At 42.9% G+C, this 17531-nt stretch overlaps 1 protein-coding gene across 1 annotated transcript in view; it reads right to left on the reverse strand.

Annotated features, from left to right (window-relative positions):
* Positions 1-1438: 1438 nt before the first annotated feature.
* Positions 1439-17531, reverse strand: part of NBPF10 (NBPF member 10) — a 35675-nt gene continuing 19582 nt past the window's right edge. The window contains exons 3-8 of the mRNA XM_068538170.1: positions 10035-10267; positions 8864-8915; positions 7834-8021; positions 4165-4398; positions 2786-2917; positions 1439-1530 (exon numbers count right to left, since the gene is read on the reverse strand). Of these exons, the coding sequence (XP_068394271.1) occupies positions 1439-1530; positions 2786-2917; positions 4165-4398; positions 7834-8021; positions 8864-8915; positions 10035-10267 (931 nt within the window). The remainder of the gene's footprint in view (positions 1531-2785; positions 2918-4164; positions 4399-7833; positions 8022-8863; positions 8916-10034; positions 10268-17531) is intronic.

Consider the following 17531-nt stretch of genomic DNA (forward strand, 5'->3'; position numbering starts at 1 on the left):
GCATCTAAATTCAGGGAAACTGAGCTTAGTACTGAGGCATCAGCGGATGTGCCAGGTTTATTTGTGGGAGGTTGACGGGGGTTGAAGAGAGCTGTTGAGATGGTGTGAGTGCCTTTGTGATAACCTACCGAGAAAGGTAGCATTCAGTAAAGACAAGCACATAAAAACTATGCAATAGAACTATTTAAAAGACCAAGCCATGAATATCGATTAAAGAATCATAGAACCCTACAGTTGGATTGTGCCTTAGGCATCTAGCAAGCTCTCCTTTCAAGGATTCACTCTCAGACATTCTTCATGAGGAAACATCTACTCTGGTTTTGAATACTTCCAAGGACAGAGAGCTCTCTCCACTATGAGGCATGCTACTTCTGTCATTGGACAGTTCTAGTTGGTAGAAATGGCTCTCATCATCAAGTCCACCTTGGCCTTCACGTCACTTTCACCTACTGGTGTTCATTCTGCCCTCTAACTCCATAGTCTAATTTCATTTCCACATGGCAGCTGTTCCAATATTTGATGATATACTGTATTCAGAATCTTTTCTTCTCATGTACCTTTTTTCATGAAATACTCTTGTCATCCTCTGAAAACCAGCAAAACTATGTCTCTTAGTTGGCAACTAGAAGTTCTCTTAAAACCGAGTTATGCCATGACCAATATAGAGCACATGGGCCTAAATTTTATCCTTGACTCAGCTCTCTGGGCATTCTTCTGACCTGGTAAGTTATTAATATGGCTTAACTTGCTCTTGGTGAACCCATTCTTCTTATCAGTGCCCATCTTTTCTATGTGCTTACATGTCATCTAATTAATACCAATCCATTTTTAGTTTGAAAAAGATCAAAATACAATTTACTCTTCTATATATATTGAAATATATTATTTCTACCATTCTGAAAATTGGACAACTGCTATTTTCCAGGCTTGAGGCAACTCTGATCTTCATGACTTTGAGAAGCAGCTTCTGTCATTCTGTTGAATGGAGTGCACCCGGGTCTGGTAAATGGTCTTCATTATAAACGTTCAGATTTTATCCTACTATATTTTCACATGATAGTTTCTCTGTTCTTTCCAAGCATGTAATGAGGGGTCAAGGAGTCCCACAGCCCCACTCTTAATAGCTCCAACCTTTTCCCAGCATTGGCCTTTCTGGTCTAGTTCTCTGAAATAGAGATAGCTAATAGAGAAAATGTATTTTTTCCTTTAACCTTTGCTATGAATTTCAGGCCATTCTGGGTTTTATTCTTTCCTGCCCAAATTTTACTTTTTATAGACACTCAATAAATATGTGTAAACAATTTTTAAATAATAATTTATTAACTTGATCCATTCATTTAAAGGTAATGTCTGATGCCTCCAAGTTTACACCCACGAATGCTGTTGGATAGGGCTGGAAAATCTGGAGAACATATCTCTAGACCCTCCTGTTGTCATGTCACAAGATGTCCTTACCAGAGCCAGAATAGTGACTCTCAGTGTATGAATGAGGGGTTGCGAGGGAGACATCTGGAGCTGGCTGTGCAGTGCCTGGGGAGGGAGAGACAGAGCTGCAATGAAGTCTGGAGGGACTTAGGGAACTCTCTTCACTGACTGCTCCAAACAGAAACTGACATTCTTTTCCCTCCTTATTCACACTCAGCTGGAAATGGGAAAGGGAGAGAAAGAGACACCAAGCTGGTGTTCAGTTCACAGCCAGCGACCCTCTGGTTATCTGCAAAGATGGGAGAAGGGACTTATACATGAAATGTGAATTTCTCAGTGCTATTCACACCTAGAGCTTGTGAGTCTAGGGACTTGTAGGTGGGATCTCACAAGAAGTAGCCTTATCTAGATTGGGCTGTGTGGGTCTGGGCAATTTTTGTACTCTCCACCCTCTTCTCTTTGATTCTGCAGCAGAGTATTGCTGTGGAAAGGAGGAATATGGAAGTGCCCTGAAAACTCCAGCTGGCTTCCCTGAAGGCCCTTTTCTTGTTGTAGAGCTGAGGCATGGACTCTGGGTTCTAACCATGGAAGCCAAAGGTGGATACTGTCTCAGGGAATAAAAACAACCCAGTCAAGTCACACATTTGGGTAACAGATTCTTTCAAGGATATAGTTCCTTGCATTCACCAAAGTTTCAGCCCTAGCCAAACAGAAGACCTGGGAGCCTCATGCACTGGGACAATAGTATGATGTGGCTGAGTCCATGACGGGCCACACACTCATGTCAATGGCTGCAGTTGTAGAACAGGGTCTTTCCCCCTAATTGGCTGCTGCTGTGATGTTGTAGGGGCTCTGGTCACCATTTTTCTGATCATGACAAGGTAGAAGGAATGTGGAAGTACTGGTCTTCCAGCGAGAACATCTGGGTGGAAAGTGTGGAAATATGGGCCACTTGCATGGGGCGGGGGAGTGGCAGGTGCTATCCAGGGCATGTGGTAGTAACATGAAGGTGGGATGTGGTCCTCCCTCTGCTGAAGTGGGCACCATGGAAGCCTTGGCTCTACCATTTGACAGTCAGGCCACAAGCCCAGGGGCAGCACCAGGTAGTATAGGGAGTCACAAGAAGGGGCATCACATCAGACAGCCCTGAGGATGAAAACTAGCCCTGCCTGGGGCAAGTCACTTGGGGTCAGTATTTATAAAGTAGGGACAATAATGCCTGTCCTGCTTCCCTCTCTGGGCTGACTGTGAGGAAGAGTGGAGTACTGCACACCAATGTGTTTTATAACTGCAAACCTATATGCTCTCTTGAAACTCCCTAGATGTGGACAGAACCAGGAGGTTTTGGTGCCTTTCTTACTTTTTCCTTGGTGAGCATTGCTGAGCACATATTCCAGCCTCTCCTGCAGGCGGTCATTGATGAATATGGATTCCTCCAGGCGCTGGCGCAGGTTCCGGATCTCAACAAGATTCTTTTCCAGCAGGTCGGCCCCTGTTGCATACCACCAAGACATGGGAAAGGTAGGAAATGGGGAAGGCTGTCACACATGGGCAGGTGGGGGGTTCTGCCCAGGGTCTCCCTGCAAGATCCCTGCCCATATCTATACTTCCGTCAACTTCCTCCTCACACCTGGGCACCCAGGAAACACCAGGCAACTTCGTTTAAAGAGCTCCTGGGCTCTCAATCACAAGATAGCCCTCTGTTAGAACTCCACAAGGCCTCCTCCCAGATAGAAGCTGAGTACACCTGAGGGAGATGGACACTGGGCTGGCGAACAACGGTGAGAAGCCGCTAAAGTCCTCTAGGTAGGACTGGCCTGACGATGAGAAAGTGTGTCTACTTCCTTAGGCAGCAATCCAGAGGGCCTCCCACTCTACCTCAGACCTCTCTTACCCTATGATCCATGACTGAACAACCTTTAACATCCACTCACTGATAGAAAGACTAAGGTAAGTGGAGATGAAATTAGATCAGGCTGTGAATAATGAGTGACACTGAGTGTTTTCCTTTGGTGAGAAGTGACAAGGAAGAGCCTGGGGAGGTATCAGGGCCTGAAGGAGGAGTGAGAGAAAGGAACACCTTCAAGGAGAGAAAAAGATGTACAAAGGAAAGGGTAGAAAGACCAAAATTAGCTTCATCCACCAGGACATCTTGCTTAGGGCCAGGTTTTTCTCTGAGAATTTCAAATGTTGTATTGTTACACTGTCTGCATCCCAGAAACTGAGCTGCTTCAAGGCATTCCTCTACACAGCTGCACCCCTAGCCACTGGGTGCCAGGATGCCTGGCTCCAAACCCAATGGCAAAGTTTGAGAGGCAGGACTGGCTTATAGTTGTATACAAAGTGTGTGTGTGTGTGTGTGTGTGTGTGTGTGTGTGTGTGTGTGTATAGAAATAGTCTCCCATCCTGCAATAGCCCTTGACCTAAGGAAGACCTACCTTCCCCATGGAAGGGAACACACAAACGTGAGGCAACTCATCCTCCCTACAGAGTGCCTTCCTTTATTGTCCTGCCCAGAGTGAGTCCCTAGGTAGGGGAAATGGGAGAGGCATGTAGAAAGGACCAACACTGAGCTGGGACTTCATTCTCTGGCTGACCCACGGGATGTTGCCTTTCATCTTCTCACCCATTTCTGTGAGCCAGGGTCTAACAGAGGAACAAAAAAACATATGGCCAGGAAAGGAATGTGTCATTCCTGTCAATGGGCTCTATTTTACCAACTGCTCCTTTGTATTTTACCAGAGGGCTTGGAGTTGGGCTGGTATAAAGAGGAGAAGGAGGATAGGTTCCCAGATGCATTCATCTTCTGAGGCCTCATCTCGTCCCATGGGCCACTGCTGCCATGAAGCCCAGGGTCTGGTGTCCCACTCAGCTGTGTGGTGCCACTCAAAGGATAGAAGGGCTGAGCAGACATGGTTTCTGAATGGTTGCTGGGCAATGAACCTGAATCAGCAGGAGTGGCTGGGCTGACATCTGTCCAGAAAGGAATATGAGTGAGAAACAAACTGAGAAGTCAGAATTGAAGTGTTTTAAAAATAATTATACTGGGTTGAATAGTATCCTCCAAAAATTCATGTCTACCTGGAACCTCAGACTGTGACCTTTATGGATATAATTAGTTAAGATGAGATGATACTGGATTAGGGTGGACCCTGAATCCAACATGACTGATACACAGGGGAGAAGACCACATGACAGTGGAGGCAGAAATGGGAGTGATGCATCTTCAAGGCAAAGGATGCTTCCTGCAACCACCAGAAGTCAGGGAGAGGCAAGGAAAAGGGAGCATGGCCTGTTGACGCCTTGATTTCAGACTCCTAGCCTCCAGAACTGTGAGAGAACAAACTGCTGTTGTTTTCAACATCCAGCTTGTGATATTTTGTTACAGCAGCCTTAGAAAACTAATGCAGTAATTCGTGGAATGAAGACTAAGGTGGATATCAGTGACCTCCAGCCTAGTGCTGAATATCAGCTGAAAACTCATTTCTCAAGGACCATAAATTTCACCCCAAGGTTACTGGCATTCCTGGCCTATGATATCAAGAAGTAGTTGTTAGATGTAGTGTCTGAGGGTCACAGTGCACACACAGGAAAAGTACAGGGGCCCCTCTCCTAGCTCCCTCTATGATCCCCAAAATGCTGGAATGTTCCCGGGGAGGTACTTCAGAAATGTCTCCTCCAATAGCAGGACTCATTGCCAATCGTATAAGTCATGAGACTAAGGAGATGAAGCAATTTGCTGGTCTGTGAACAGGTGATCCACTCACCCAACAGTCTATGCTCTTGCCAGCAACAGAGCAGCTAGTCCTTCCTGAGGTTGTTCTGTACTGGGGTTGTTGGAAGAGGATGAAGAAGGGAAAATGGTCTCTACTTCTGGCGGATGCGCAGAAAACCTAGACAGGGTGGCTCACTCCTGGTGGCTCCCGCTCCTCCTGCCTCAGCTTACTCTGGACGCCTTCTGAGGCTGAGGGAGTGTCTGAGGAAAGCAAGTGGTGAGTTGCATCCCACCCAGAATGGCTCATGAGACTGTAAAAATAATTCTTAAATATAGCTGATTGTCTGGCTCCTGTCCAAAGAATGACTGGGGTACTTCTGCATGGGGGATTGTAGAACCAAACAATATATGGTATCTTACGGCTCAACGATGCTATGAGAACATCATCCTGTCCTTTGCTGGCTCCCGTTAGAAAAAAACCTGGCTAGGTGGCAGGGCCATAATTCAGAGAAAAGTTCAAGAGTCGCGGCTTTCAAGGATTATTATCAAGGTCCACAGAGTAGTCGGGTTTCTCCTCTAAGCAGGGAGGAGTGAGGTCCTATTTCCCTCAACCAAGCCAAGTTCCTCTAGCGAACTGCCTACTTAAGTCAGTATCCTTCCCCAGTTTACATAATACCAGATGTAATTAACATCACAGTGAAATAAAGAGTAAAGCCTTCAGTTCAAAGCCTCACTTAAAGTAGGAACTCAATCAAAATGTGATTCCCAACCCCTTTCAAAGCCCCTTTATCCCCTCCCCAGAAAATCAGCTTACTCTCAGCTAAGAGCGTAGGAGGGTTCAAGTCTGTCAGTTAACAGTGATCAGCGTTTTCTTGTCCCATTCTCCCCTGGCCACACAACACAGGGAACGTGCCCTACACGGCATGTGGAAAGCAGCAGAGAAGAGCGTCCTGTGAGAGGAATTCAGCCTCACGGTGAAGCTGTCACATCTGCCACACACCATTTGTTAACTACCCTAGAAATTTTGACCCCAAAAGCAAAGAAGGAGTAGTGATAAGCCATTGCCCCTCTGAGAAAATAATGACTTCAGATGGGAAAAAGAAGGGTTTCAGTCTCCCTCAGAAAATATAGGAATAACAGAAAATAAGGCTGATACTTTCTGAGAGTGCCACTCCAGTGGCCACATTTTAATGTGGCCATTCTTACAAGTAGTGGCAGGAATTGCAGGTAAGGAGAAGGTGTACTTGCCTTTCTCCTGCTGTCCCTCAGGGCAGTGCTGAGGTGGAACCAAGTGCCTATGGGCAACTGAGTCCAAGGATGCACTCAAAACTCCCATTGGCCCTTGGATGATGTCACTTACATATCAAGGGCAGCCCGTTCATTTATAAATTCATGGGTGGAAGTGCAATGTGTCTAGGGTCTTGTCTCCTTTGCAGAGGCTAGGCCTTAGTGTGGGGCATAGGGGCAGAAAGAGTGGAATGGGGAAAACCCTCGCTCCAGAAGCCTAGAGAAAAGAGGTGTGCAAAGGAGTGACTCCCTCCCTGCTTGGTCCCTGAATGCTCAGGCTGCAGCTCAGTGGACAGTCTAAGCTTTAGGGTCAGGCAGGCTCACAGTGAACGTTACCCCAAGCTGGGCTGTCTTCAGTAAGTTCCCTTACTTCACCAAGCCTCAGTGTCCTTAGCTGTGCTGTAAAATCAGAACACCAGCACCAACTTAAGAGGATTGCTGTCTTGATTAAATGAAGCAACATATGTGTAGTGGTCAATAATACAAGCATAATAGGTGCCCAATAAAGGTGTACTTCCTGTCTTCCCTTGGCTACTATACTCGTGAGGAAACATTATGCTGCTTTGCTTCTCAGGGTAAAATGAGAAACAGGAATAGTACCAGGTCAAAACCCATTATGGCTTATTCATGCCTAAAATAGTCAGTTCAGATAAAAACAAAAAAACAAAAAAAAAAAGCAAAAAAACCCCAGATATAGCCAGGGACTAAGGATGGTTTCCTGGTCCCTGGTTGTTCACACCAGAATCTGACTCAGACAGTTGCCTAAAAATTCAAATGCTTTTCTCAGGAGGGAAAATAAAGAGAAGGCTTAGCAGGAGAAAATGAAGGTTTGATTTTAAACTTACTCTCCTCCTCCTATCCCTAGCAAGGCTACCTAAGAGCCCTCCTTGGGGAATTCTGGAGAGGGGCATGCTGGTGATGGATTCAGCCAGTCCCAGTTACTGATGGCTTAGAGGATATTACAGCTGAATTATTAGAATGATGAGTGGGATCTGTAAATCCACAAATGATAGAGAATATTTAGTGGTGAATAGAAAATAGGAACTGTGGCTGTTTACCCAAAAGACTCCAAGATCCGAGGCCCAATGTTAATGATATTTGCATCCGTAGTCTGAAACATGACGCGACTGTGTTGCAGTGATGAGGAGAATTTGTCCCCTCCCGTTCCCAATTCATGACCCCTCCCCTCAAGTCCAACACCATGTATGTGCCTGATGGGGTCTGGGGGCTGACGACGTGTGGGACTAGGAATGGAGAAAAGCTATCTGACACCCTTGGGGCCTGTGCTCAACCAGGTACAACACAGTGGATCTGCAGGGTCTGGCTGCCAAGATGCCTCCTCTTGGTCTAGACAAATAAGTGAGCACCCAGAAACTGGAGGCTCTCTGGATACTTACGATACTTACTGGCCACATCCACTGCAGGGCGCACTTCCTGCTCATCAGACAGTGGGGAGGTGCTGCTAGAGGAGCGATGGGCAGCGGACTGGGCATGGCTGCTGGAGCGGGTCTGGGGCCTAGTCTGGGGCCGGGCATCCTGCTTGGTCTCTAGGACTTCCGTCATTTTACCCTTCTTCTGCAACTCCCTTAAGATACTAGGGGGTAAGAAAGACAGAAGGAAAAGTGAAAGTCACCCGAACACCACAGCTGTATTGACCTGGGGGCTCACAGGAGAGGCCCCAGGAGTCAAGGAGACTGTTCCTTTAGGGAAGAAGCCAAACAATCCATTTCCATTTGGGGGTAGAGAGTTGGGAGGCAGGAGAGAACAACAGTGTCCAGTGCCTTGGCCACAAACATCCTGAGAAAGAGAGAAGACCCATCAGGCTCTTTAACACTTACGGTTCCTTCACAAGACACCCAGAGGCACGTAAGATTTCAACGTACTCTGTGACATAATCCATTGAATAGTATTTAAAACTGCTTCCTGAGGCAATGTTGCCTTCTGGGTGTCTTGTAGTTTCTAGACCTCCTTCCCTAAGTATAGTTATACACAGTATAAATCTATCTATGTCATATTTATAGCATAAAACTTTTTTCTTTCAAAGAAAATTTGTAGCCATTTAACATCTGCCAGCACTAGTTGGGTCACACTTGAAGATATCAGATATAATCTCACTCCAGTTTTTAAAGATCTAGGGGAAATCAGAGGTGATCCCTGGGAGTACAGGAGACTCCTAAGACTGGAGAGTTAGGCTAGAGCAGCTCTATATTACTAAATTAGTGAATTAATACGAGACTTGGAACCAAAAGAAAAATAAATTAAAAAAATAGGAAATGAGACCACTTTGTCACTAAGGATACATAATGGTGTAATGGTATAATCAGCTGTTTGTTTTTTTACAGAGGGTGAGAGCTCCTGCTCCTTTGATCTTCTGGCCTTTGCTCTGGATCCTTTACCAGATTATATCTTTCATAGCCCCTGAAAATTTGGAGTTACCTGAGGTTCCGCAGCACCTGTTGTCTTTGATTCTTCTTACTTATACAGCCATCTGAAAAGCAAATTAAAAAAAGGACCAGTCATAATTTAAACAGCTCTCATTTACCAAATACAAACACACACTGGGTTCTCTCTCTGGGATCAGAGACACATAGCTGCTTGACACTCAAGTCCAGGATACTCTGAATTTTCTCAGGAGACACTGGGTTGAGTCTTTAGAGAACTTGTCTGGCAGACTTTCCTGAACCCACCATGAAGATCATCATCTCTACTCGCTCTGCCCTGAGTCAGAGTAAAAAGCTGAAAGTGTCTCTTTTCCCACAGATCATGGGATACTTGTCCAGCTGGCCTCTGGACCACCCCAGCCAGAGCCTCCAAGTCCTGCCACAAGGCTGGTTCCCAGTCCCGTGTCTGTGTGTCCCATCACAGCTTTCACGCAGAACCTACTCCTGCCTCTGTAGAGGTGACAGACAACCCTGTCCCACCTCTGCATGTGCCACCAAGAGCCTGCACAGTGGCCTCAAGCCTGCTCTTACTATGTGCCCTCAGGTCTCCGGGCAATATTCTATGTAAAAGGCTCCTGAAATAAATATTCCACAAAAGGTACTAATACATAGAGCGCCTAAACCATTCCCAAATCAGCATGATTCTTTTATCAGTCTTTTGAAGTACTCTGATTCATATTGTTTATTTGATCCTAAGAACAATCATGCAAACTTTAGGGGCTGGTATTATTTGACCTAATTTTTTAGGTGAGGAAACAGATATCAAAAGGAATATGAATATGCCCAGAACTAGTAATGATCACATACAGGCTAGAGCAAGAGTCTTTAGATTCCTAGTTTAGGGCTCTTTTCACGACAACCAGCTGCCCCTACTACACCTCTCTTTCTGCCAATTAGTTTCAGATAAATGCTGTCCCCCCACTGATACCTCCTGCCATAGCAACCATATCCCATGAGAGATGGAGGAGCTGGGAATCATCATGGCCTCCTCAACCCTGTGTGCCTCTCTGCTGCTCCTAAACAGCCAGTCCTGACTCTGGCCCCAAGATGGTGATTACAAAGCAGGACCCCAGATTGAAAAGTCACTTGTGGATGAGTGTGGGCCTGTGTGAGCGTAGGTCCTTGAGAGGCACGAAAGGCCCTCCTGAGCCCTGGGGCCCGATTACCTGTGTTGAACTTGCTGGCCAGGCTCTCCGCCAGCTGGCTGCCCTTGGCCAGCTGCTCACGGAAAGGCTGCTCCATGTAGTAGTCGATCTTATTACCGCTGAGGAGCTCTTCAAAGGTCTTCACTGTGTTCTTGACATGTTGGATGAGAAGGGAAGAGACAGCCCTCCCAATCCTCATCTTTTCCCGCAGGTGGGTCAACTCTCGAGCCTGATCCTGGATCAAGGAATATTTCCTAAGGTGGGAAAGAAACAGTAAGGGTGGAGAGGGGTGACTGATAGATTATGGCACTTCAGCAGAAGGTGCTTTGAGAATTTCACCGGAAGAGCCTCCACGCTGAACTCTAGCACGTGTTTAGTGACCGGAATGTGGTAAAGAGAATGATGGAAGGAAAACAAAAGAGTTTCTCTGTGTAAAAGACCCCTTCTCAGATCATCTTTCTCCCTGCCCTATACTTCTGAAAATGGCTTTCTTCTCTAATTCTACTGCAAAATCTGCTCCCAGTTGCTCTCTTCAGCTTATAATCCATTTCAATACAGTAAACAAAGCTAGGTGTTAATTGAAAAATTGAAAGGAAAATCATTATGTGAGAGAAGAGACCACTTGTCTAGGCAGCGGGATTCTTCTTTCACCGGAATGGACCTATCTGTGTCTTTTCCATAGACAGCCAAGGCTTGATTGGCAAGACATCCTCAAGCCCTTAATTTAATCACCATATACTCTTGCTTCTGTATTCTCCAGTGTAACTGCTACAGTTCTGCCCATAGGGTTCAAAAGAATGATCTGAAGAATATGATCTCCAAAAAATGTTCTGAACTAATTCAGAATCCCATGATATCTTGGCCAATATAACTACTATTTGTTATACAGAAGAGTAGAAGAGAAGGTTTTAGTTTATCTTGTTCCTGAGGGAGGCAGAGTGGTTAGATGTATGAGCAGCAATCAGCAAGCCCAATGCACTCTGTCCTCCCACTGCAAACTTGAGAAGTCACTTTACTACTTTGTGCCTCAGTTTCTTTATCTGCAAAGTGAGAGTCATTTAACTTCTTTGCCTTTTTTAGAAATACGGTCAGAATTGAAATTTATTTTAAATGTTGGGATGAGTAGAGCAAAGCCTATAAAGCATTTAACTTATCAAAATGAAGACAGATTATCATTCATTACTTTGGTAATGGTGAACTTATAAGACCAACTTGACATCCTCTGTGTTTCTACAGACGTGGCAGAGCAGAACCAATGGCTTCTGATTTCACCATTTTCTCTTGGAGACCTAGGCAGTGTTGTTTGTATCCTACCAGCAGGAAGCACAGGTGCTATTTGTTTTCTGAGAAGCGGAAATCTGCCTGAGGCCCAGAGTCGCTGGTCTGGAACAGGCAACCCAGGTGTTGGAAGGAGCCTGAATGGGGATCAGGGCAGGTCAGGTAGCATAAAACCCCCTTTGAACCTTTTAACCCACCCTATACTTTATTCACATTTCTGTCCAACAATTCTCATGTCATTAAGCAGCTATTCTGGTTACTAGGCTAAGAATTCTTTCAGTGCTGGGAGTTTTTTATTCATCTTATGCACACAGGCAAACACAGAGGGGGCTCTCAGTAAACAGTTCTTCAATAATGGAAGAAAGAAGTGCTTGCAAACCTCCACTCATCTCTCCCTGTGTTCCTGTCCTAAGTGTCCTCTCAGGGAGCCTATGGATTCTCCATTGACGCAGAAAACCCTTCCTTTAAGAAGGATCCTGCACTCACTTGTGCGGAGGTCTGTGAAATGGGATTGCCCTCAGAAATTCATCTCAATGGGTGACAGCTTCTTAGGAAGAGATGGTCTTGTCCTACACTCTTTTCATCTGGGCTTCCAAAACACCCAGACGTTAGAACAGTTAGAGAGTACTGTTGAAGCTATCTATTTGTATACTTTTCTTCCCCACCGGTTTGAGTTTCTCCATGGAAGAGACCAGATCTTATTAATTCCAGGTGCCTAACATGGTATCTAGAAAATGATACATTCAGTAAACATTTATGAGCTATCATATATAAAAGCTTTTCTCAAATGTAATATAAGTACAGAAAAATACTATTATTACTGCTGCTTCAGATGCATTAAGGATTTAAGCAGACTGCAAAATCTCAGAAATTCTACTTTGATTCAATATGCAGATGACTTACTTCTGTGTTCCTCATCTAGAGAGAACTCAGAAGTTAATTCAAAGTATTTGTTACGACTGGCTTATAAAGGCCATAAGGCCTCGTGAGATACACTTCAGTTTTCACAAGGAAAGGTACATTACCTAGGTCATGATTTATCTGTAAAAGGACACTTTCTGTCTCCAGAAAGAATAAGTACCACCCCAAGTAACCCAACCTATGACTAAGAACTTAGAGGTTTCCTCAGACCTGCAGGATATTGACAAGCCAGGGTCCCTAACTTTTCCTTGTCAGCTACTCCACTCTATGTAGGAATTGACTAAAAATAACACTCAAGAACCTCTTCCTTGGGAAACAAAATATGAGAAAGGCTTTACTGAAACTAACGGGCTTTACAAAATCCTCCTGCATTGGGACCCCCCCCCCACTCCCCCCACCTCCACCCCCCACCAACTACACTACCCTTTCACACTGTTTGTTTAGGAATGTAATAATCAGGCTTTGGAAGTTCTTATGCAAAAACCTGGAGGAAAAAAATAGACCCATAGCCTACAATTGGGTCCAGTGGTCTGGGCATACCCAAATTGTTTAAAGGCAGTAGCTGCAGCCTTTAAATTCTTTTGTGGAATCCTCCTTGAAACTTGTTCAGGGAAGTCAATTAGATTTACAGGTTCCTCATGTTGTAGAAAGTTTGCTAAACATTGAGCATACACACCATTTCTTAGCTAGTAGATTAACATGAGATTCTACTTCTGTCTCCTAATCTGAGCATTCTTTGCTGCCGCTCTTTAAACCCTGTTACCTTCCTACACTTACCTGACAGAGAGAGACTCAACTGTGCTGAATTTGGCTCCCCAAATCTAACTCCTAGACGAGTTTTACAGAAAACCCTATTAGCCAACCCAGATTTAGTACTCTGTGTTGGTGGCTCCTATGCCACAAATTCTGAAGGGGAACATCAAGCTGCATATACTGTAACTACTCAACACGAACTGTTAGAAAGAGGAGTCCCTTCCTCAGTTTAATTCAGCTCAACCTACAGAACTGTTTACCCTAATTTGAGCCTGTGAATTGGCAAAAGAAAAAACTGCAAATATCTACACTGATAGCAGGTATGCCTTCAGAGTAGTCCATGGCTTTGGTATGCTCTGGGAACAGAGAAGACTTTTAAGTCCAGTGATACACCTATAAAAATGGACCTCAGGTTGCTGACCTCCTCTCTGCACTATTATTGCCCTCACAAGTTGCTATCATAAAAATTGAGGCTCATACCCACTGATCAGACCCTGAATACCAGGGAAATGTGATGGCTCACTTTCATGCTAAGGCTACTACTCAAGAAATTACTAAGTTACCAAAACTTTGTAATTTAAATGAACTCCATAAAATGGCACATAGCCATTTTTCCTGAATTTCCACAACCTACCGTCCACGATAGAGCCAAATCAGATTACTTAAGACAATTTGTGTAATAGGCAAAAAATTGTATCTGATGCTGAAAGATACAAAAGTGTCATGAAGAAGGATGAATATTTAACATAAAACAGAGGACTTTCGGACGGCCCAAATGGCTGTCTGGTGCTTCCCGAATCTCTCTAACTACCACTCTTGCAAGCACTTTACGAGACTACCCACAATGGAATTGACAAAATGACTCAAATTATGAAAAAATATTAGTGATATGGTTGTTCTACATTAGTAAGACACGTTTATAATAAATGTTTAAACTGTCAATCATATAACATGGGTAAAACCATTAATGTAACTCCAGGGGCTGCTCCCCCACTGTCTGGACCATTTGAATATTTACGATTAAACTTTTTCAATTGTCTCCTTTAGGGGCTATCAATATGTACTTGTAATGGTGTGTCTAGAGGAATAGAAGCTTTCCCATGTTGGAAAGCTGATGCCAACATTGTAGCCAAGAAATTATTAGAAAATGTTTTTCCAATGTGGGGAATCCCAAATGAAATTTCAAATGTTAGAGGGACTCACTTTACTAGACAGGTTTTAAAACAACTAACCAAGGTTATTCAAACATTATTGCATTATCATTGTCCCAATCAGCCTCAGTCTTTAGGGAAGTTGAATGTACCAATGACATTCTAATATTTAAATTGGCAACACTGACTGAAAACACAGGAATACCTTGGCCTAAAGTGCTACCCTCAGCCCTCATGACAACGAGGTCAACACCTTTTGGGAAACATAAACTAACACCCTTGTGAAATCACCACTGGACAACCCATGCCTTTGATAAGAGAACCCCATGCACATCCTGCCCTTGTAAATTCTAATATGACCCAATACTGTAGGGCACTAATACAATACTCAAAAGCTTACAGTCAACAGGTCAAGGAGACTTTCAGAGATCCTTGGTCTGATGAGGACTTTGTATCCCTTACACTGGAACCTGGAGACTAGGTATTCTGGAAGAGACATCAATGAAAAACACCACTTGATTGAACCTTGATGGAAAGGGGCCTACCAGGTTTTTAAAATTTCTCACACAGCAGTTAAATTACAGGATATTGAAACTAGGATCCATGTCTCTCAACTGAAGAGAAGCCTCCCTGTACCACCACCAGACTCTTGAACTTGTCAACCTTCAGCTGACTTAAAATGAAAGATTTCCAGGAAAAAAAAAAATCTTCCTTCAAAGCAGATGACAACACAAGGTAGACAGCTTACATCCAAGATCACAGAACATGATTCTGCTAGATTCCCCATTCTCATCCAGGACTTATTTTTATAACAATTATTGTGATATTGCTATTTTACAAACACAAAACATTCAAACTCATTTTCCTTTTTCTGTTAGGGATTTTCTCCACCCACTAAGGTTCACCATTCAATGCATACCCTCCTTTACTAATCAAAATGATTGTTATGTTATTATTATTTAAGCGTAGCCACTTAAATGCTCAGGGAGACTCTCAGTTAATATTAGAACCAGGTTTTACACATACTTGGATGACAGGAAAAATGGCCTTACAGAAAGCTTTAGTATCCATCCTTTGGCCATTCAGCTAATACTGATGGCCAATTAATCTGCCATTGAGAGGAAGCTTCAGAAGCCAAAGGATGGCCTGTAATCACTGTAAACTTCATTGCTGGCAATCTGTCCCTATGCATAGAAAACCTTAATGGTACTGGACTTGATTTAGGACATGTTCTGGACTCACTCTTTAATCGCACCCTTTGGTTTGACTCAGATGATGGAGACTGAACTCCTATATATAATGACACAGATTTTAAAACAGATAATGACAGTGAAATCTTTGATTATGCTATTAAGAAAATTACTGAAGCTAACCTCAACCTAATCTGCAAAACAAGAAAAAATTACATTGGGCTGCATCTTGTAAGTGCCTTTGAAAATCACAAACAAAACTTAAGCTGTTCCCCCAAATTGGCATGAGGTGCCCAGTTTTAACCAAACATCTATCATTAGGAAAACTCTAATGCTATAACAAATCACTGTAAATAATAAACAGCCTCTGCATTCTTACTATATAAGTTATCTTATAACAATATACCTCTGAGCCTCATTCTAACTGTCTGTTTAAGAGTTCCCAGTTCATGAACTGTTTTTATGTGCACAACAAACTCTTACTAATTACTATTTTTAGTGATCCAATAGTTTCAATGTTGTCATTTCTGGATTTTTAACACTCAGTTCCCTCTAACTTTCTCATTCACACCAACTTTGGCTACCCGTTCCCACCCCACTGCCATCATCTCCATCCTTCTTCTTGTTATTCTCTTTTTCCAGCTAAGAAGGTGCTTCTTCTCCTATCTGCTCTTTCAGCTCTATCTCAGGATATAATGTTAGCATAGTGTTCCTTGTAAGAAACACACACACGACACACAGATATACATCAGGGGCCAAGGCCCAGTCCTGGCTGCATTTACTAAGATAAGAGACCCTTTAACATCCTAGTCCATCAAGAGGTATAAAATACTAGTTCAGGAAGGGACTTCATCTTATTTTACAGATGAAGACATTGAGGGTCACAAAGAATAAGAAAGATACTTGACATATGTCAATAATATCTCAATAAAGCTGAGGGGGGATATATCTGAACCCCCATAATTGGTTGGTGGAAGAGCCATCATTAAAAATTTTGGCTTCAAACTCCCAACCTAGTATCTTTATCAGTACCATGCATCCTCTTCTTCTGACTTTCAGGGGTCACTGAGATATAAATAAAGCTAATTCTACTTTTAAAACAAGGCTCTTTTCTGAAACACATTTATTATTCTGGATTCTATAGGTCTATTATTTACTCTCAGCCAGTTCCCAAATAATAAATAGCACTTATCACAATAACAATTAAAATGTATCTAGGTAATTTTTATGCATAAAAGCTGTTTTTTTGAAAACATCAATAAAATCAATAAGCCTCTGGCCAGGCTAACTAAGAAAGAGAGAAGACACAAATTACTAATAACAGAAATGAAAGAGAGGACATCATTATAGATCCCATGGACATTAAAAGGATAATAAAGGAACACTATGAATAACTCTAATCCCACAAATTTGATAACCTAGATGAAATGGGCCAATTTCTTGAAAAACACAATCTGCCAAAACTCACACAAGAAGAAATAGACAATCTGAATAGAACTATATCTATTGAAGACATTGATTCAATAATTAATAACCTTCCAAAACAGAAAGCACCAGGCCCAGATGGGTTCACTAGTGAATTCTACCAAATATTTAGGGAAAAAATTATAACAATTCTCCACAGTCTCTTCCAGAAGATAGAAGCAGAGGAGATACTTTCTAACTCATTCTATGAGGCTAACATTACCCTAATATCAAAACCAGACAAAGGCATTATAAGGGAAAAACTACAAACCAATATCTTTCATGAACACATGTGCAAAAATTCTCAGCAAAATATTAGCAAATTGAAGTCAACAATGTATAAAAAGAATTATACAACACACCAAGTGAGATTTATTCCAGGCATGCAAAGCTGGCTCCAACATTTGAAAATCACCTGATGTAATTCATCACATCAATAGGCTAATGAAGAAAAATCACATGATCTTATCAATAGATGTAAAAAAAAAGCATCTGACAAAATCCAACACCTATTCATGATTAAAACAAAACAAAACAAAACAAAAAACTCCCAGCAAAATAGGAATAAAAAGAAACTTTCTCAACTTGATAAAGAATATCTACAAAAAACATACAACTAACATTACACTTAGTAGTAAGAAACCAGAAGCTTTTCCACTCAGATCAGAAACAAGGTAAGGTTATCCCCTCTCACCACTCCTTTTCAACATCATATTGGAATTCCTAGCTAATGCAATAAGATAGGGAAAAGAAATAAAAGG

Source organism: Eschrichtius robustus, chromosome 3, assembly GCF_028021215.1.
Source record: "Eschrichtius robustus isolate mEscRob2 chromosome 3, mEscRob2.pri, whole genome shotgun sequence".
NCBI classification, from domain to species: Eukaryota; Metazoa; Chordata; class Mammalia; order Artiodactyla; family Eschrichtiidae; genus Eschrichtius; species Eschrichtius robustus.